A 22,343-nucleotide genomic window follows, 5' to 3' on the forward strand; every position below is an offset into this window, starting at 1 on the left:
GGACAAGACAAAAAGCAATCCGTCTCTGTTAAATGCCTTATTACTGTACAGTTGCTCAGCTTCAGTGTCCACAAGACAAACAATTTCATGATAAATACATTTCCTTTCTCTCTCAGAACGATAATTAGCTTCACTTTGAAACTTATTTTCATGTTTGAAGAGAAAACACCCTAATGCTTTCGTATGCAGTTTACTGCCGTTGCCAGGAACAAATGCTTTTTTTCAGTGAGATTAGATGGCGTGCAAAAGAAATAGCAGGCAGCAAATGGCAAAATACCCCTTTTTTAAAGGAAATAAAAACACTCTAATTCATACCTTGGATAGTAATGATATATTGCATTGTAATGCCTCAAGCACATTTTCTTGTATTTGTCTGGGCTGCTGTTTAGTTATTCTGACACATTGTAATGTTTGTAGGGCGCAGAATATACTTTATCAATAGTGAAGCATCTTGGCTTTTGCAGGATTGTGATTTTATGTCAAATAAACATGCGTGTTCTACAGTAAGAAATAAACTTAAAGTTAAGACATTAGCTAAAAGCAGATGCAGATCAGCAGAATGGAAGAAAATGCTTGAGGGATTTTTTTTTTTAAGTAAATGTTCCCAACATACTTACAAATGCCACATTTGTGGTGATAATCTGATATAATAATTAGCATATTTTTTCACAGTGGTTGGTAAAAACAACTGTCTTAGAAACTGTCAATCTGATTTATTAAGAATTCTTTTGGACTGTCATGACTCATGTGAACACCAACAGAATTAACTCACCGAATATTGTTTGTTGGGATAGTGTGAACTAACAGAACTACATACAACGAACTATATATATATATATATATATATATATATATATATATATATATATATATATATATATATATATATATATATATATATATATACACACACTTTTTTAAGTGTTTCAGCATCCACTTCACCATAAAAATGTCCAATTCACACTTTACTCGTTATCTTTGTTTTCTATTAATCCATAGCTTTACTTACCAAAATTCCAGAATCTTTCGCTAAATTTGTTGTCGCTGTCATTTTTTCAATCATAATGATGGATTCTTCATTGCAAACTCAGTAAGCCAATCACGAGTAATAGAAAGCTCTGCCTAATTCAGCAGCCTTCTCATTGGTCAAAAGTTCTACCGTCGCCGTGTGCTGCTGAGCAACGGAGCGCGCGTCTTGATTTGGCAACGCTCTGATTGGCTGAAAGTTCTGTTGTGGACGCGTGCTCCGAGGCATCAAAGGCTTCATGCTTTTTGCATGAGACTTCAGAGTGACTTTGAAGTACGTGCGTCCAGACGCTTGTCGCGAGGAGGATGTCCGCGTCCGCGAGCTTGAAGGAATCAGACGGAGATCGAGACATGGAGCAGCGCAAAACCCAAGTGTCAAGACACCCATTCAGCGTCGAGTCTCTTATATCTAGCCACAAAACCAGTAAAGACTTTGAAAGACGGCGCGAGGATGTATCCAGCCAGTTTGCTAAGACTGAGATCAGAGATTCTTGTGGCTCGGCTGGAATACAAAAGCACTTTATGCAGACCTCACCCGTCAAATCGGAGTCCCCAGAGCCGGATGACTGTACACCATGGGTTATGAACTCTAGATTCGCTCAAACACGTAAGCAATTTAATTTTCTGAACGAACTCCTTATGCTTTAAATTAAATGGTATAAATTTCGACAGGGTATATAATCGTCACAAAAAGATTATTTCCTAAAACGAGCATTTTGGCTCATTTTATTGAAACTGATAATTATTCGTATTAGGCAATTTGCAACTAAAACTAATACATGCTTAATAGACTGTGAAAGAAAACATTTAATGGAAACTAGAGAAAGGGCCCACTGCTTTGAAAACATAAAATCAAAAGCAGTTTCATATTTAAGAGAACTCTGATTTAATTAAGAACATAACACTAGTATAAATAAGAAATAAATGAATCTGATTTAGCCGTTTTTTGTAATTTAGCAGCATATGTACAGTAGATGACAATATCGAAATATTTATTAAATATAACAAAAATTATATTATAGCTCTGTTTTAATTTTACTTACCCCCCTACCTTCACTTTTATCATAATCATTATACAATTTATCAAAGTAAAACACATTCACATGCTTACATTATGTATACTTGTATAAAGTGTGTTTTATTTTATTTGAACTATGAAAACACTAATTAAATTAGTTTAAAATCTATTTTTGACCAACCTAAAATCTACAAAAAATGTAATTAATGATTACATTCTGCTACAATTACTTCTTTTCCTACCACAGGCCAGGTAAGTTCCTGTCCTCTCCGCAAGCACAAGACCAATCGTAAACCCCGTACGCCATTCACCACCTCACAGCTCCTGGCCTTGGAGCGAAAGTTCAGACAGAAACAGTACCTTTCCATTGCCGAGCGAGCAGAATTCTCCAGCTCTCTCACCCTCACAGAGACCCAGGTGAAGATCTGGTTCCAGAACCGACGGGCCAAAGCCAAGCGTTTGCAAGAGGCAGAGCTGGAAAAGTTCAAACTGACTGCCAAACCTGCCCTCCACCCCAATTTCAGTTTGCCTCTTCCTCTTGGAACCCAACTTCATTCGGCCGTCTCACTCTATGGCCAGTCGTATCCCTACCAGAGGCCTTTACTGCCTGTTGCTCCGGTGGGACTCTATGGAGCACCGTTAGGGTACAGCATGTATCACCTCGCTTGAGAAGATGTGCTACAGTATGGACTAGTACTGATCTGTGGATGTACGGAAAGACAATGTTTACAAACCTTGGATGTCCAAGTCTGAAAAAAAGCAGCAACCCCCCAAAAATAAATTTCATATTTCATAATGTGCCTTCAATCACGTAAACTTAAAATACATGAAATAAAAAGCAGGGCATTTTACCACACTTTTTTCCCACTGACTTGAAAGTTCAAATTTTACAGTGTGGATGGATCATTCTGGTGCCAAATCTTTTGTAAATATATTTGTGTCATACATCTTTGTGTAATATATTGTAAAACTAATTATTTTGTGTACAAAATACTGAGTTTAAATTCCACTACATTTAATGTTGATGTATTTTTATCCTGTAAGAAAGTGTTCTGACCAGTTCGTTACGCATTGTTTTTACTTTAATTGCTTTAATTGACGGACAATATTTTACAGAGTTTGTTTTTGAACCAAATTAAACGTCAAGCTGAATGATTTTATATGATTAATGCATTGGTATGTTCACACTGAGAAATTTATGAATTTCACCGTGAATATGATATATGCAAAGATGTTTCTGAAATTAGCCACGTGTAACTAAAATGTGGAAGTTTATTTATCTGACCACATTTTTGTATACTGTATATATATTTATACAATGATTATACGTCACTGAAATCTGACATGTACATTAAACTGCATTAGGCAAGCAAACACAATAGCATTTGTTTACTGAATTAGTTTATTAAATTAATATTTCTGTTTCATGTTTGAGAAAGTATGTGAGAGTTTTCGCAGTCACATTTATATTGGTAATATTCTCTGTATTCATTTCCTTTTTTAAAGCAGGTAACACTTTACAATCTCATTTCTTAACCTTTTTATTCAAATAGCAAAAAGTTATTTCAAAAAAAAAAAATCTTACAGTAACTACTGAACTACTGAATCAGTGCAGGTGGTTCCCAGAAATGATCCTTTGTAAACCATTCTTGCATAATAATTTTATATGAATTATACTATTAAAAAATCTAAGTAAAGCAATTTCCTGCAAGGAAGCTTTGTATTCATTTTCATTAACAAACATTATGCATATTAGAAATTTGAGCATAGGCTACATATGACAGTATATCTAAATATGAACAATTTATGACTTTCATAAACATGGTCATTGCTTAAATAATGATTTGTTAAAAATGAAACAGAAATAATGTTATTATTGAAAGTTATGCTAAAATGTTACCGATTAGTTCAGTTTGACCTCTTTACTACCTTGTTATGGCTTGTTCATTAAATTGTGGCTCTATAAATGGGGACGTTCGAGGGCCCATTTTACTGCTTACGCGTGACTTTGATGCAACCAGGAAATCATTTGGTCAGCACTTTACTCAAGAGCTTCCTTTAATCATAACACAAACTCAGTCATGCTAATCAAACGCAGAGTCACTAAAGTGTTCGCGGATGTGTTTTATAATGTCGACTTTGAGCCACTTACGAGAGTGCAGTGAATCTGGGCAAATTGCCTGATCCTGTTCCTGTGGTGTAAAAAAAGTCTAAAGACTCTCTGAAGCTAAGTTCACAAAGTTGTTCAGAGCTTGTTTAAATACCTGACACATATCAGTAAGTGCAGTGTGTTTTATTCTTTGTTTCTCATTGAAAAAATCTGAAAGATCCATTTCAAGACTTTACCGTCAAGTTTTGTTTGTGGTCTGAGAGGTCAAATATCAAATTGATATATATATATCATATATATATATCATATTTATATATATATAAGAATATATATATATATCATATATATATATATATATATATATATATATATATATATATATCATATATCATATATATATATCATATATATATATATATATATATATATATATATATATATATCATATATATATATATATATAAATATATATATATATATATATATATATATATATATATATATATTCTTGACATTAAATGGGGGTGGACTTGGTGGAATTATATGTAAATATAATGATTGATTAAATGTATTATTATTATTATTATGACTACTACTACTACTATTGACTGATTGATGTATTTATTGATTTTCAGGAATCAAATTCAACAGGGCTACAATTCTAAAATTGCATTTACAGAGAAGAAGTAATAGTATTTAACTGCTGGTTTTCCATTCGGTCAGATACATATATAAAAAGAATTTGAAAGGGGAAAAATTTGTCAGTTTAGAAATTCACTATTATTCATTTTTACACATGCTTCACTGCACATTAATAAACAAACAAACAAACAAACAAATAAATAAATAAAGGTTAGTCTGAACAGAGCGGGTAATGGTGCCTATAAAAATAGAGATGGGGATTATTAAAGTCAAGATTTACTACACTCCCAGATTAAGTATTCAAAATTATTATAATGCAGTAATTACCAATGACAAAATAATTAAATCAAACATTACATTAATCTCCTTTATTGTGGCGTACACTAAGCCCTAAAAAAAGGTAAACTGTGGATGCGATGTGCACAGAATGTCCCAGATTCAGCCTGTATGTAATTTGACATATTAATGATGATGACTGTATAGAGTACACTTGGGTCAGGAACATGTTGTCCATGTTTAATACTGTTCCTTTCATTCTTCTTTTGATTTAGACCTCCTCTGCTGGTTACAGGGAGAACAACACCATTGTAACATACAAAGCAAAATAACTGGGTGTGTGTACTTCCTTGTGGCATTCTTTTTTTCTTTTTTTTTCTTTTTTTTTGCTTAATGTGGTGTTTATGATTATGAAAAACATTTAGGCTACTATATTTTATATTTTATTACTCTAACAATGTCATGTGCTGCAGCCATTAGGAATGCATTTTCCTTAAATATTGGGTACATGTCAGTGCACACACCTAAAAGCTTAAAAAAATTACTATTTTTTTTATTAATTAATAAACTATTTTATTTTTTAATTAATAAACTATTGTTGCATACAGGTGTAAATAAAGTGTTTTTGCATGCTTTTCTTGAAATAAAATTAACTTTGGTTGCATGTCCAATTATTATCACTATATTTTAGTTTATTACACATTAATAGCATGCTTCTATTTATCAAATAAAACCAAATAATCAGCACATAAGATGAAGGTTACAAATGTTACACAAGCATCTTGGATTAAGCATATCTGCATTTAGTATATGATGTTCAATCTAACTGTAGATGGAGATTTACGGAGGAAATAAAGTAAAAAATCCTCCTCTAGGTTTCTGATGAAGCATAATGCCAAATTAAATTTAATGCAGTCATCTAAACTGGATGTAGTATTAATGAAAACTGCCCAAACACACAAGCTTTATCATTTATATTTTAGGCCTTGGCTAGCTGTTGAATGCTTGTCTAGTCCTGACTTCATTAGTCAGACGACTTGCTAAAGGTACAAGTGCACTGGAAAATTAGCCCTTTAAATAAGGATCAACTGCTATTGGTTTTTAGTTACCACTGAGGCCTTCATATTTAAGTGTACTGGAACATTTTCAAGGATTAAATTATTATTTATTTTTATACGGTTATTAACTTTCACTAATGTGTTTTAGAAGCATGTTGTGCTGGGTGATGCATCATGCTGTCATAAGTATAAAGGTTTTTTTGGAACCTGTGGTTTCATGGAGAAACATCCATGGAACATTTACATTCCACAAAGGTTCTTTAAAGTGAAGTGCATCAACTACAGCAATAACCAACAGCAGCAGCAGATCTATTCCACCAAGACCAAATACATTAACATTGTCAAATCCATAACCATGCTAAAATCTTCAGAGAGTTGTCATGAGTGAAATTTGAGTTTATTAAGATTAAGATTTTTAAAGACTGTTTTTTTCTTCAAGGCATTGCTAGATGCAAGTGTTTCCTGACATATATTATTTGCTTTGCAAAGAATGGATTACAAAAACAGTGTATTGTACAGTAGCTTTTGAACTATATCTTATGATTTTAAATCAGTATTTAATGATTTCAAAGTAAAAATAGGTGCTAAAGTCTGATTTTGTGGTGGCTGTGGTTTAAAATTAAATTATTTTATTTCAAGTTATGAAGGATTTTGAAAGTCTGATTGAAAATAATTAACAGTTGAAAATATTCAGTAGACTTTTAGAAAAGTAATCAAAATGTAATAAAATGCAATTAGTTACATTACTGTAATGGAGTAATTGAAATAGTTACACTACTTATTACACCTTAAATAGGGTAATTAGTAATCTGTAACCTATTACATTTCCAAAGTAAACTTCCCTATAAACAGTGATGGAAGACTTCAAAGTGTCTCCTTTAAAATCTGACAGCCCAACCCAGCATATTTTGCCACAGAGTCCAGTTGTTCTAAGAAATGTAAGCAGCAGGCTTGCCCAAACTTTGGGTAAGATGTATTCCGTCGCCATGTCCCCAAACAGCTCCTGAACTCATTGTGATCCCCCCACTGACCGCAGCACTTCAAATCAATGCAGCTGCCACTGAATGTGTCTGCCTCTTGCGGGAAGGGCACTGGGGGAGACAGATCACACATCTATTTAGCTTACATAACATAAATGTGCAGACCAGCTTGGTGAGTGAACAATGCTGCATCTTGCACTGAGTGAGGTATGCATAACGACACACAACGTGTTTCATGTGACCTAAAGATGGAATAGCCTCATCTAACAAAAACAGAAATGGCTAATTCCTTTATGGCTCCTGGCTGAATAAAATTTCTGGCACGCTGCTTGGTTTTGAGGTGAAACTAGAGCAGATATGCCAGTGCCAGCCATTTCTAAGCCGGTGCTCTGGAGGGATTGTAAATTCATAAGAAAAATTAGTCTACATGACGCTGTATTTTGGAAATGGCCGATTTAGCTGCTACATATACTACAGCTTGTCTAGCGGAAGATGACTTAATCAGATTTCCTGCGCTGTGAATGTCAGTATGAGTCATCAAGAGAAAAAAAATAAAAAGCTTTGGGGCCTTTTTGTGGATATGACGCTGTTTAATAACACAAAGGCCAACAGATGGCAGTATACCAGCAATATTGGGCAGCTGTAGAAAGACTATTTTATACAAATTATACAAAGTCCTGTTGTTTCAGACATGTTCAGAATAGCATGATATTACTATTATACTGACATACACACTATTTTCTTATCCATTTTATAAGTATATAGGCTGCATATGGTATATGATGTGTGCTGCAGGGACATTTTCTTCATGCATGGAAAACCAGGATGACCTTTTTGTTCAAATGTGCAGTATATAACACATCACACTGCATAGAATATTATATCCCCGTTAATTCTTATTGTCCATGCATACTTTTTAATATTCTACTTGTAAAACGTAGTAGACATTATACAGTATGTAGGTATGCAGTAAGCATAGTATTCCATTCTAACTTGGCATATCAGGAAAACTCAGACATTGCTGTGTGTGTGTGTGTGTGTGTACGTATATATATATATATATATATATATATATATATATATATATATATATATATATATATTAACATTGTTACATAAATTTTGAAGTTTGCAACCATACCATGAAAAATAATAATAATAATAAAATTCCATCTACTTCACAAGTACTGTTACAGCCATGGACTTCTGTTCCTTTGTGTTATCTCCATTTAGTCATGTTCTGTTCCTAGTTTAGTTAAAAGATTACTCCCCAACTGTTCCCGTTCTTCTCATTACTTTCCTTGTGTTTAATACCCTGTCTGTTTAGTTCCAGTTTGTCCGGATTTGTGTTTGGATGTGCCCTTTTTTCTCCCTTGATCATTAAAAGCCTTTGTTATCTCCTTCATCAAAAGTTTTACTTAGTACACCTACACGTGTTACAGAATAGCGGACCGAAAAGTAAGTAAGTTAGCAGGCGTTTTTCTTTCATTCTCGTTTTGTTTTCTCCCTCTCCCAGAATGGCTATCCTGGCAGTCCAGCTCCTATGCCTGGAGCAGTCGGACCGTTCGCTGGAGGACCACACTAGGGATATTCTCGATCTGGCGTGCCTTACCCACTTCCCAGACCGCTCGCTCTGTGCTTTTTATTATCACAGGCTGAACAAGCGGTGTAAGGCACGCCTGCCAGCGAACGGTCCCAGAGAGGATTTCGCTGCTTTCCTGGAGTGGGTGTTGGAGAAAAATGGATCACCATGCACCGTCGGCCCTGCTGAGGAGGATATCTCCAGCCCCAGATATCTCCAGGGGAAGTCATGGCCTAGTGGTTAGAGAGTTTGACTCCTAACCCTAGGGTTGTGGGTTCGAGTCCATGACTTAGGTGCCCTTGAGCAAGGCACTGAACCCCCAACTGCTCCCCGGCGCCGCAGCATAAATGGCTGCCCACTGCTCTGGGTGTGTGTTCACGGTGTGTGTGTGTTCACTGCTGTGTGTGTGCACTTTGGAAGGGTTAAATACAGAGCACCATACTTGGCTGTATGTCATGTCACTTTCACTCCTGAACCAGAGACCAGCCAGCTGTAATCCCGCTGCACGGAGCTAAAGCCTTGTGTTTAAATACCCTGTCTGTTTAGTTCCAGTTTGTCCCCTATCAATGTGATGTTCGATTATTTGGATTTGTGTTTGGATGTGCATCACTTATAACACCATGTTACTCAAATAAACTGACAGATCCTCTCTCAGACATATGTTAATTTGCAGAAATCTGCAGATGATTTCCATATTTACTGTCAGACAGGAAGGGACAGACAGTGTGTTAGACAGGGCCATGTTTGAGGTGCACGCTGGCATTGGCTAGACTGTTTTGGCTTAAAATAATGACATTTGAATGATGGTTACTCAAACATGGATTTTGTGTGATTTGTGTGATGGAGTGTGATTTGTGCTTGTTGCTCTGGTAAGAATACACCTGCAATGAACCAAAAATTGGTGAGACTTGAAAGTTAAGCTATAGTTCACAAAAACATTATTTATGATTTGTGAGTTATTATTTACATTATTTAGGTTGATCTGTATGGCTCTATATGGAGTTTTTTTGTGTGGCTATTTTGGACTATTTTTCTATGGGTCAAAAAGTAATTAATAATAATAATGATTATAATAATTATGTGGACCATATGGATTATGTTTATTTATTTATTTTATTGGATTCATTCATTCATTCAAACTATATATAACAAATTATAAAGACGGAACAGGTTTGGAAGGAAAGATTTAGTCGGAATTATTATATCATGTCGACGTGGGTTGAAAACGGATAAGAGACTTGTTTTCTGCAGTGGTGTGATTGTGGATTAAAGATGCATTTAGAAAACCATGAAGTTCATGTCCTTCAGAAGACAGGATCAACACTGAGCACCTTTGACAAATTTAAAAAAATAAAAAGATATAGTGTCTCGCATTTGATGATCTTCAGTATATGTAGCCCATGTGCCTGTAACAGATTTTCTGTCACATTCCCTGACATTCAATACAATCAAAGACTGAGGTAAAACCGGGGTCCACAGGGGTCAATCCTTTGCTCACCAGCAAGTGCTGTTTAATCCAGCTTTTACGTTATTTGTTGTTGCAATGCTGCAGTCTTCTATATTAGATTGTGGTAGGGCCCAAGTAGTATTCCTCTACCAGGAGTATGGATTGTCCAATGAATAGCCTCATGTTTATTTGTATTATACTCAGCTCTCATTAGCATTACATTAGTAATTTAATAAAAAATATCTACCTCACTGTGCGAATAATTATATTACAGAATATACCTGCTTTTCTGTTGCACTTGTAATTCACATCTCTATTAGGGTTGATTTGTTTCAATGTGTTTATACATACATACATATATACAGTGTGTGTGTGCGTTCAGTAGAACCAAAAATCTACTAACGATCTTTAGTAGATTTTTTGGTTCTACTGAACAGTGTTCCATCTCTCAAGGCTGTTAAAATTTATTCCCGTATCTTTCTCTACTTAAATTGTATCACATCAAGAACATAGCCAAAGGCAAACCTGGTATTTATTTTGCCAGGATTCCATAATTAATAACTTAAGACTCACATCTCACTGGCTTTCTGGAACCGCCATTCCTGCCATAGCTCGGGATTAAGGACACAAAGCATGGAGTGATAAATATGGAGCATATTAAGTCATGGAACGAGGATATGTTCCAGATATTTGTTATTGTGCTACTGTTTTGGTAAGATAAGCAGAAAATATCTGACTTACGATTGTAGTCACGCTGTGAAACGTGTTCTGAATTCTAATTCACCCATCAAATCCATCTGACTTCATTTTCAAAATATTTCCTCTCATTTATATCTCTTAATCAGTCTTTTTGTCTCTCGTTGGTCCTCTCTCTTTTTCTTCACCTCCATACAGTACGTTCACTCAAGCATGAAAGCTGCAAACAGTAATATTCTCAAAAATGTATAGATAATTTATTACTTATGAGCTGTGATGGCTCTCTTAGCTGTGTGAAGAGGAATCATAGGCCACCCAACTGTTTTATGACCTCTGAAAAAGTGTGAAATAAAGTATAAAATATCACTTTAAAAGTAAGAAATAAAGAACGCCATATGGGTTTTAAACAACATGATGGTGGCGAAAAAAAGGAGACATTTTAAGGGTCAATTTTTCTTGGGCAACATTTGCAGCATTCACCATAAGTTCTGATCTTGAACTATTTTCCCTCAGTCTACTGTATATAATTACCTGCATGAGGTGAAGTGAACTTGTTTAATCCCCTTATTTTCAGCTAAGTGACAAATACAGGCTTTGGGCCCCAGATAATACTCCAAGGCTCAGCTTAACACAAGAGGTCATAGCCTTAAACTACCAAATCGATCTGAACAATGTACCCAGAGTGTCTGTACTCTACAGCAGCTTCCTCATTAACCCAGTAACACCTTTCCTCAACAACTAACGACTAATGGATAACTGAACACACACACGCAGGACCAAAAGCATGGTTTGGGAGGGGTTGGTATCTCCCAGTATGGTGTTTTTTAAGTTGTTTGCAATTAAGGTGATCCTCCACTCCCCGTCTCGACTTTATTTTTAACTCACCGTTATCTTTTGTCGGTGGCATGAATAATTGCCACAGCTGATGGGGAGCCAACTGGGAATTGACCGGGAACCCAATCTGTTTCCATGATTCTGCTCTACTTCTGCCAGCGGCCTCCCGCCACGGCATACCATTACCGGTGCTGAGCCTCAGCCTCTGAGCCATGGGAGGCCGGTGAAATATTTACAGGAATACCTCTAGCAACCCCTTTGCATCTCTTAGCTGACAGTTTGCGCCACAGCTAGCAACCTCAACCCTCCGCTGCAGAACTAGGCCTGGGATGTGACATTACTAAATTGTTAGATGTTTTGAGGTGATGCCCCTAACTGATTTGAAAGGTAACCTACTGTACTGCAAGCACTGCACAATTTGTTTTTGGTTTAATAACTGAGGCAAGAGACAACAGATGTGTTTAACATTTAAATTCCTTCACCCATTTTACAGAACTTACATACTCTAGAAGTGAAACATCTTTAGGGATCTCAATTACTATTCTTGGGCTCAGGGATTTTTCAAAAGAACTCAGCCTGATGTTCAATTTTGTCACAGAATTTGTGTCTTTTGTGCTACTGACTTCAGCTATTGTTATTATTTTTATTAAGTGTTTTTCACATGGCAGTGAACAAAAATAAAAACACTGAAGGAGAGAACCTATCCATAGGGATCACAGAAAAACTCTTGTTTGCATCTTCAGTAAATAAAAAAAATAAAATAAAAAAACATAATCAGAAATAAAACTTAAAATAAGAAGCAATCCACATGTGATATATAAAGTCATAATTATGATCATGGGTGCCGTATAGGACAGTAAAGTGTATACAGTGTAGTATAAGTGTTTAGTGCAAGCATTCAGTGAAATGGTCAGCTCAATCACCTGACTTGAATATTATTAAACCACTGTGGGCAGTTTTGGAGAAAAGAGTGAGAAACCAATTAATTCCTTTAACATCTTTAAAGCAACTAACATATTTTGGAGACTATTCAGAAGTTGTTTGAATCTATTCTTAGAAGGGTGGAAGCTGTATTAAAGCTGCAGTTGGTAACTTTTGATGCTCTAGCGGTTAATAAACAGAACTGCTTGCGTCTTGCGGAAGAACATTGTAGCCGGAGCTACTTCTCTCTGTTTATGTCTATGAAGAATCACAAAGGTACCGGGTTACTCCGCCGCGGTACCCCCGAAGCAATGTAAAATAGTCTGAATATAAACACTTATTATAGATGTAACCTAGTGATTCAGGACAGGCTAAAAACACGGTTTGGAAAATGGATTCATGGTGTACTCGCTTATTATATACATTTTGTAAATCTTGAACACAAAAAAAGTTACGGACCGCAGCTCTGATTGGTTGTTTCTTACCGGGAGCGGTCGAATTTCTGCAAATGGCAATAGGACCACTGGGAGGAGCCAGAGGAGCTTGATTTTTTCACAGATTATCTGTCTCATATTCTACTGTCAGGACATAATGACAGGTTTCACAAATACATTTTTACAAAAGTTACCTACTTCAGCTTTAAAGGCAAATTGTGGTTAAAAAACATAAAAGATAAAAAAACCCTTCATAAATATTCCCTAGTTCCCAGTGTTCACATTATTTTCTCCAACTCTGAATAAAGTTGCAAGCAGTGTTGGGAAGGTTACTTTGGAAATGTAATAGGTTACAGATTACAAGTTACCCTGTTTAAAATGTAATAGTAGTGTAACTTTTTCAATTACTTTATTAAAGTAATGTAACTAATTACTTTTGAGTACTTTTTGATTACTTTTCTAAATTTGTGAAAATTAAAGAATAATAAATAAAAGCATATACATCAACTTAAATAGTTATCTAATAAACATGTGACATATTCTGTGTACTAAACTCCTGAAACATTGGTGTTTTTTTTAACTGCTGTCTCTTTGTATATGATGATAGTTTTCTCAAAACAAGTAAAATGCACATTAAGTGACACAAAGCAGTTCTAGAAATTATGTTTATGTGCTCATGTACTCCTATATTGAGACGGCAGAGGTTGAAAACACTGCGAGCTTCAGTAGGCCTATGTGTAGTAGATGAAACCATGTCTTTGCCATTAATTTACAGGAGGGGCGGACTGGGAAAAAAATTCAGACTGGAAAATTCAAACTCATACAAAGAAATTCATGGACAAAACTATTTTTTTTGTATGGACCTGACATAAAAAAGGTTTAAATCTTTAATTTGGGGATATGCAAAACAATTAAAAGTTCTCTCCTGAACTGCACCTTCACTTCCATTTTTCTCTTCAGTCTCTTTATTTTGCCCTGTTATCCATTTCTCGTGACTTTAATACTCAAGATTGAACAAAACTATACTTTACAATACAATACTCTACAATACTACAATATCTTTATAGAAAAATCCTAATACTGTACACGAGTCATGTTTTTCCCTTACAAAAATTAACCTTGCTTTTATTAGCCTATATAAAAGTAAAATAACCTTGTTTTGTTTTTGTTTTTTTTTGCAAATGGATTTGTATTTATTTTTAAATAAATACATTTGTAAAATAATTTTACATTTTTGGTTACCACATTTAAACAATAGTAACCATTTTCTCTGGATTTATAGTTAAATATTAAAATGTAAATTTAAATCGGATTTTTTTTCAGATAAATTCCTACTGTAACATTACAACTGATAATAATGATGTCCTTTATATAGTATTTTGAGTGATGACTGGTGAGCAACGTGCTGCTGCTTGATTAAAAAAAAAAAAAAAAAAACAAAGACAAAAAAGCATCTTTACAGATGAAACTGACCTAAAACCCTGAACAGTAGTTCTGCTTCTCTGCTCCAGCTGTGCGCTTCCACAGTCCACTTTATTCTCTCTCTCTCTCTCTCTCTCTCTCTCGCATTGACTCTGATCCAAACCGTTTGGCGGAGGCGCGGAGAGCGCGCGAGTCATGACTTACAATTCATGACTTATTAGAGATTTAATTATCAAATAGCGGATTCGCAAATGATCGCTTTAGTACATTCGGCAGGCAATTGTACAATAATGATATTAAATAGTGGGGCAAAATCGGCTGCCAGGCCACCAGGAATTGTCCCGGTTCTCCCGGTGTCCAGTCCGCGCCTGATTTCCTCAGACACGCAGAATGTGCAAGTCATATAGGCTATTGCATTTTTGGGGCTTTATATTCACAGACACTAGTCCATGTCATGTTTTGATTCAAGTGTACTGACCTACTTTTGATTTAGTCATCCAAAATGTGGGATATTCCGTCCGCGTTAGGCATTTCGTTTTTATGACTGGATTCTACGAACCAGACTGTGTTTCCGCATCCCGGAAATTATTAGGGCGGTATGTCTCAGAATAGTCAATGCAATTTGGGAAAGAAATCAGTTAAATCTGTATGTGAATGTGTGTAAATATTCAAATGTAATCCCCTTTGTAATCGTTAAAAATTTCATAAGTAACTGTAATTTAATTACTCATTTTTTTCGTAGTAACTGTAACTAATTACAGTTACAATAATTTTGTAATTAAATTACGTAACGCCGTTACATGTAACTAGTTACTCCCCAACACTGGTTGCAAGTACATGATATAAAATTTCATTGTGAGATTTAAAGTAGCAGTTAAAGAGCAAATGGTCTTTTAAAGAAAAAAAACACTGTGCACCAATTATATAACATTGTTGATAATTGTGCTTCTATTAATAGCTCCTACATGTAGTCGTGGGGTGCAGTCAGCATTTTAGTGATTATGTGTTTACACGCTTAACTGCTTAATATCATAAGATCTTAGAAAGTAATTGCTACGGCTGATTAGGCTCAGTGTGAAAACATACAGAACTGCAAGAACATCATTCCTCTAAGATTTTTGCTATAATTAAATTGAATCTGGTCAAGAAAACCTCTCTTCGCCAATAAAAGTAATAGGGTATTTTTCTCTTGTCACTAAATTGGAAAAACAATTTGTTTGATGGTTATACTCCTATTGATGTTGTCTTTTCATCTGAACTTCATAATGTGTGAGATTATTCCATCTCAACAGTTTTGATAATAATCTCTCTCTCTCTTTCTCTGATTTTATGTTGGATATGTGTTTACCATGCATATAGATGTAGATGATAACAAATATTGTTTTTATTTAAAAATCAGCATAACACAAAACTATTTTTTCTAAATGCATGTTGTAGATCTTATTCTGAACAATGAATTCATGAATATGTTTATTTATTGATAAATTTTAACCTGTTTAATCAAAATCACAACTGGATCTTTGACAGACTTCTCTCTGGAGATGTATACTTGACTTCCCCAACTATTTAGGGGCTGTTTACACGACAACGCTTACTGGAAACTGTAAACTTTTTAAGCGTTTTGACTGTTTGTTTACATGACAATGGCATTTTGGGGACTGAAAACAGTGGAGATGATAGTGGACTTCAGGAAACCCCCCCCTCCTCTCCCCCCACTCAGCATCATGACCAGCATTGTGTCTGCAGTTGAGTCATTCAGGTTCCTGGGCATCACAATCTCTCAGGACCTGAAGTGGGACATTCACATTGACTCCATTGTGAAAAAGGCCCAGCAGAGGTAGTACTTCTTTTGCCAGCTGAGGAAGTTCAACCTACCACAAGAGCTGCTGAAACAGTTCTACTCCGCCATCATTAGCTGCATTTCCACTGTCGGCCAAAAGCGAACGTGCTAGTGTGTGCCAGGGCCAGTCGCATTTCCACTTCTCACTTCCGGTGCTTGATTGTGCCTCGTCGGTGGTTCCTCTGGCCAACAGCCTGGGTTTTTTGGTCCGACGAAAACCTTGGTCCAAAGCAGGTCAGCTGGGGCTAGAGGAGTGGTTATGAACTAAGGAAGAGTTTCTCCGCGTCTGGAGAGCGTCAGTGCCGCAGATCTGTTACGTTCGGGAACCCAGGGAAACACAGGAGACGAGAGATCCAAACACAGTGTGGGTTTTAATGGGTAATCCAAATCAGAAATCAACAAGCCAGGGTCAAAACCATAAATCCATCCAACAAATAAGCAAACAGGGAAGGAACGGGAACAGGAACAGGAACTCGGAAGACGAGGAACTCGGAAGGGGAGGAAACTGGGTGACGGAATGAAAGGACTCAATGAAAACAAATGGAAAAGACCGGATTATATAGGCAGGGTAATGACTATCAAGTGAAAACACCTAAATGCAATTAACGGGAGTGCAATTACTGTGATGAAGGGACAAGGCTTTGTGGGAATTGTAGTGCCTGCGGTGAGGTGCCTATGGGGAAGTGAGACCACTAGTGGACACCCAGGGAAACAGGGACCAGACAGCGTGACATTACCCCCTCCTCCACGGAGCAGCTACCAGATGCTCCACCCGAACCCCAGAAGAGACCAAGGAACACAGAGACCAGGAGGGAGGTGGAGCGCCGGAGGACCAGGGGGAGGGACGGAGGGCCAGGTAAAATGGGGAAACAGAGACAAGAAGTGCAAAAAACAAAAAAAGGAGCCCAGGAGGGAGGTAGACCGGCTGAGGATCAGGGGAAGGGACGGAGGTCCAGGTCCATAGAGGGAAACAGAGAGAAAAACAAAAACAAGGAGCCCAGGAGGGAGGTGGACCGGTGGAGGATCAGGGGGAGGGACGGAGGGCCAGGTCCATAGATGGAAACAGAGAGAAGAGGAGCAAAAACAAAAAAACAAAAACAAAACAACAACAAAACACAAGTCCAGGAAGGACATAACGTTCAGTGTCCTAGGGCCGAACCGACAGGGCAGGAATCCAGAGAGAAGCAAGGTGGAATTGGAGCCATACGGTTGAGACAGAAGCACCCCAGGGCGGCGCAGAAGACCACCGCATCTGTGCGATCGTGACAGAAGCCCACCAAGGTGGCGTAGAAGACCACTACATCCGTGCGGTTGAGACAGAAGCCCACCAGGGCGGCGCAGAAGACCACCACATCCGTGTTGTCGAGACAGAAGCCCACCCGGGTGGCGCAGAAGACCACAGGAGACACAGGATGACACAGGAGAGTAATTCTGGTTAGGCAAGTCTGAAACAGAGAACATGAACAAGTTAAGGGTGGCCTCCGTGGCCATGACAGGATCAGTCGAGCGCTCAGAGAGTTCGGCTGAGACGTGACGAGGCTATGGAAATTCCGCAGAAACGAGAAGAGGCTCTGGTAGTTCAGCCGAGATGAGGAGAGGCTCTAGTAGTTCAGCAGAGACGTGGGGAGGCCCTGGTAGTTCAGCAGAGACACGGAGAGGTTCTGGTAGTTCAGCAGAGATGTGGGGAGGCTCTGGTAGTTCCACAGAGACGTGGAGAGACTCTGGTAATTCCGTGGTGTTAAGACTGGATTCAGGAAGATCAATAGTGACTTGACTCTGCTCATGAAGATCATTGTTGACCTGACTCTGCTCATTAAGATCATTGGTGACTTGCATTTGTTCATGAAGATCAATGGTGACTTGCCTTTGCCCATGAAGATCATTGGTGACATGACTCTGCTCATGAAGATCAATGGTGACTTGCCTTTTCCCATGTAGACCATTGGTGACCTGACTCTGCTCATTAAGATCATTGGTTACTTGCATTTGTTCATGAAGATCAATGGTGACTTGCCTTTGCCCATGAAGATCATTGGTGACATGACTCTGCTCATGAAGATCAATGGTGACTTGCCTTTGCCTTTGAAGAACACTGGTGACTGGACTTTGCCCATGAATATCAATGGTGACTTGCCTTTGCCCATGAAGAACGCCGGTGACTTGACTTTGCCCATGAAGATTACCGGTGACTTGACTTGACTCTGGAATGTCAACGGTGACTAGCCCTGACTCTGGAAGGTCAACGGTGACTAGACCTGGTCTAGCCCTGGGAACCTGACTCGACTCTGGAGGGTCAACGGGAACCTGACTCGACTCTGGAGGGTCGACTCTGGAGGGTCAACGGGAACCTGACTCGACTCTGGAGGGTCAACGGGAATCTGACTTGACTCTGGAGGGTCAACGGGAACCTGACTCAACTCTGGAAGGTCACCGGGAACCTGACTCGACTCTGGAAGGTCAACGGGAACCTGACTCGACTCTGGAAGGTCAACGGGAACCTGACTCGACTCTGGGAGGTCAACGGGAACCTGACTCGACTCTGGAAGGTCAACGGGAACCTGACTCGACTCTGGAGGGTCAACGGGAACCTGCCTAGACTCTGGAAGGTTAACGGGAACCTGACTCGACTCTGGAAGGTCAACGGGAACCTGACTCAACTCTGGAGGGTTAACGGGAACCTGACTCGACTCTGGAAGGTCAACGGGAACCTGACTCGACTCTGGAGGGTTCACTGTGGCTGCCATCTTGGGCAGAGGCGCTGGGCTGGCGGCCACCTTGTGCCATGACTCTGGACCGGCGGCCATCTTGGGCAGTGGCGCTGGGCTGGCGGCCATCTTGTGCTGTGGCGCTGGGCTGGTGGCCATCTTTTACTGTGGCGCCGGGCTGGTGGCCATCTTGCACAGTGGTGCTGGGCTGGCGGCCATATTGTGCAGTGGCGCTGGGCTGGTGGTCCTCCTGTTTGTAGACCCCGGTCTAGAATAGGTCATCCCACCGGGAGAGACAGGTGTGGCTGGGGTATTCCACGCAGACCGATGTTGTAAGTAGAACACAAACTCCCAGAAATTAAAAGCGTCCAACTGCTCCATTTCAGTTTTAGGAACTGGAACTTGCCCATGAAGATTCCATTGGTGACCTGACTCTGCTCTTTAAGATCATTGGTGACTTGCATTTGTTCATGAAGATCAATGGTGACTTGCCTTTGCCCATGAAGATCATTGGTGACATGACTCTGCTCATGAAGATCAATGGTGACTTGCCTTTGCCTATGAAGAACACTGGTGACTGGACTTTGCCCATGAATATCAATGGTGACTTGCCTTTGTCCATGAAGAACGCCGGTGACTTGACTTTGCCCATGAAGATTACCGGTGACTTGACTTGACTCTGGAGTGTCAACGGTGACTAGCCCTGACTCTGGAAGGTCAACGGTTACTAGCCCTTACTCTGGAAGGTCAACGGTGACTAGCCCTGACTCTGGAGGGTCAACGGTGACTTGACCTGACTCGACTCTGGAGGGTCAACGGGAACCTGACTCGACTCTGGAGGGTCAACGGGAACCTGACTCGACTCTGGAGGGTCAACGGGAACCTGACTCGACTCTGGAAGGTCAACGGGAACCTGACTCGACTCTGGAAGGTCAACGGAAACCTGACTCGACTCTGGAAGGTCAACGGGAACCTGACTCGACTCTGGAGGGTTCACTGAAGCTGTCATCTTGTGCAGAGGCGCTGGACAACTGGTCATCTTGTGCCATGACTCTGGACCAGCGGCCATCTTGGGCAGTGGCGCTGGGCTGGCGGCCACCTTGTGCTGTGGCGCTGGGCTGGCGGCCAGCTTGTGCTGTGGCGCCGGGCTGGTGGCCATCTTGCACCGTGGCGCTGGGCTGGCGGCCATCTTGTGCAGTGGCGCTGGGCTGGCGGTCCTCCTCTTTGTAGACCCCGGTCTAGTATCTGTCATCCCACCGGGAGAGACAGGTGTGGCTGGGGTATTCCACGGAGACCGATGTTGTAAGTAGAACACAAACTCCCAGAAATTAAAAGCGTCCAACTGCTCCATTTCAGTTCTAGGAACTGGGTCATCCAGCCCGGAGTTGAAAGTGTCCTTTAGGGCCGCATCATTATATCCCATACCCTCCACCAAGGTCCAGAACACATGTGCCATGGCACCCACCTCATTGCCCTCTTGGCGGAGGGTGGTTAATTTTAAATATTTCGCCCTCCGCTCCACCATACTGGTTGGGAAAGGGAATGAAGTCCCACACCGCTGGATCTCGACATGATGGAGTCCTTCTGTTACGTTCGGGAACCCAGGGAAACACAGGAGACGAGAGATCCAAACGCAGTGTGGGTTTTAATGGGTAATCCAAATCTGAAATCAACAAGTCGGGGTCAAAACCATAAATCCATCCAACAAATAAACAAACAGGGAAGGAACAGGAACGGGAACAGGAACAGGAACTCGGAAGATGAGGAACTCGAGTTCTCGAGTCGAGGAAACTGGGTGACAGAATGAAAGGACTCCATGAAAACAAATGGAAAAGACCGTATTATATAGGCAGGGTAATGACTATCAAGTGAAGAAACCTGAGTGCAATTAACAGGAGTGCAATTACTATGATGAAGGGACAAGGCTTTGTGGGAATTGTAGTGCCTGCGGTGAGGTGCCTATGGGGAAGTGAGATCACTAGTGGACACCCAGGGAAACAGAGACCAGACAGCGTGACAAGATCATTCAATAAAGCTAACAGCTAGAACAACAGCATTAAAAACTTTTTTAAATAAGATGAGCTCAAAACTCACTTTCAGTCAGCAGCGAGTGTTTGAAATATCTTGATCCGATGTGGATTATAATCACCATACAAGGCAGAAATATTTGTAAGCGATGCAAAAGACTATGCATGCTAACGTTACTATAGTAAACATGGTATAAATGCAACCACTTGAAATCAGACGTCAGTTTCTTATTCTCTATCAAAATCATTTATTTATTTAGTAAAAGATTTTATCTGTCATAAGTCTAATCTCGGCTCCACGTAACCTTTGTTTTTTGTTCGGGAGCTTTTATAAAAATATAGAAATGATAATTCTTTCTAAATGTGATGTATATAGGTTACTGTGACTACAAATAAACATAAACAGACTCAACTGAATAAACAGGCTGTTCATAACGCTTTATTTCTGTGTGACTAACACACATACTTAGTATACACTTAAATTTTGCACATAATATACATGTACATACATAACTGCATTTTTGTAATATACCTGCCTACAATTGTCAATTTGTATATTGTCATTCCTTATCTACTTATTTGTATTTTTTGTATTTTTATATTCTTTTATTATGTGTTTTATGTTCTGTCGCTGTCATTCTGTTGTACTGCGGAGCTTCTGTCACGAAAACAAATTCCTCGTATGTGTAAACATACCTGGCAATAAAGCTCATTCTGATTCTGATTCTGACTAATTTTTTATCCTGATAAATTAATTCATTATGATCAATGTATCACTTATTATAGTAAAACATCGATGCTTTTGGATTTAAATTTTTAACAAACATGCAAACAAACGGATGCTTTTATCATGTTCGTGTGTAATCACGCATTCTCCAGTGATTTATTTCTTATTAGTTTTCTTATAACTTCTCTTTGTTGGTGAAATGATGGGTTTGCCTGACTTTGTTTCTGAGAGGCATGTAAAGGGCGGTTTTTAGTGAAGCACATCGGAGCTTCTGGCCTGGCGGTAGAAACACAGCGCTATTTTGGCCTCTGTGCTACAGTTCCGAGGCTATTAGCCCGGCCCGACCCATTTAAAGAACTGGCTTGCACTGGCACGACAGTGGAAAAGCGGCTATTGAATCCATCCTCTGCACTTCAATAACTGGCTGGTTCAGCTCAGCTACCAAATCTGAACTCAGAAGACTACAGAAGGTAGTCCAGACTGCTGAGCGAATCATCGGTACATTCAAGAACTTTACCTATCCACCCACATAGCAAAAGGACTTGGCCCAAATGTGGCCTCAAGCTGGCACTGCTGGCTTCCTGTTGGCAATGGCATG

The 22,343-nt window shown here is 39.0% G+C and overlaps 1 protein-coding gene and 1 long non-coding RNA gene across 2 annotated transcripts in view; both read left to right on the top strand.

The window, feature by feature from the left end:
* LOC132116798 (uncharacterized) overlaps window positions 1-22,343 on the top strand; it is a 107,082-nt gene that overhangs the window by 71,347 nt on the left and 13,392 nt on the right. The window lies entirely within an intron of this gene.
* On the top strand, window positions 1,245-3,209 carry msx2b (muscle segment homeobox 2b). Its single transcript, XM_059526790.1, has 2 exons — window positions 1,245-1,633; window positions 2,292-3,209. The coding sequence occupies exons 1-2, from the start codon at window positions 1,333-1,335 to the stop codon at window positions 2,711-2,713; spliced, it is 723 nt and encodes a 240-aa protein (XP_059382773.1). The 5' UTR covers window positions 1,245-1,332; the 3' UTR covers window positions 2,714-3,209.

This window comes from Carassius carassius, chromosome 36 (assembly GCF_963082965.1).
Source record: "Carassius carassius chromosome 36, fCarCar2.1, whole genome shotgun sequence".
Taxonomy (NCBI): Eukaryota; Metazoa; Chordata; class Actinopteri; order Cypriniformes; family Cyprinidae; genus Carassius; species Carassius carassius.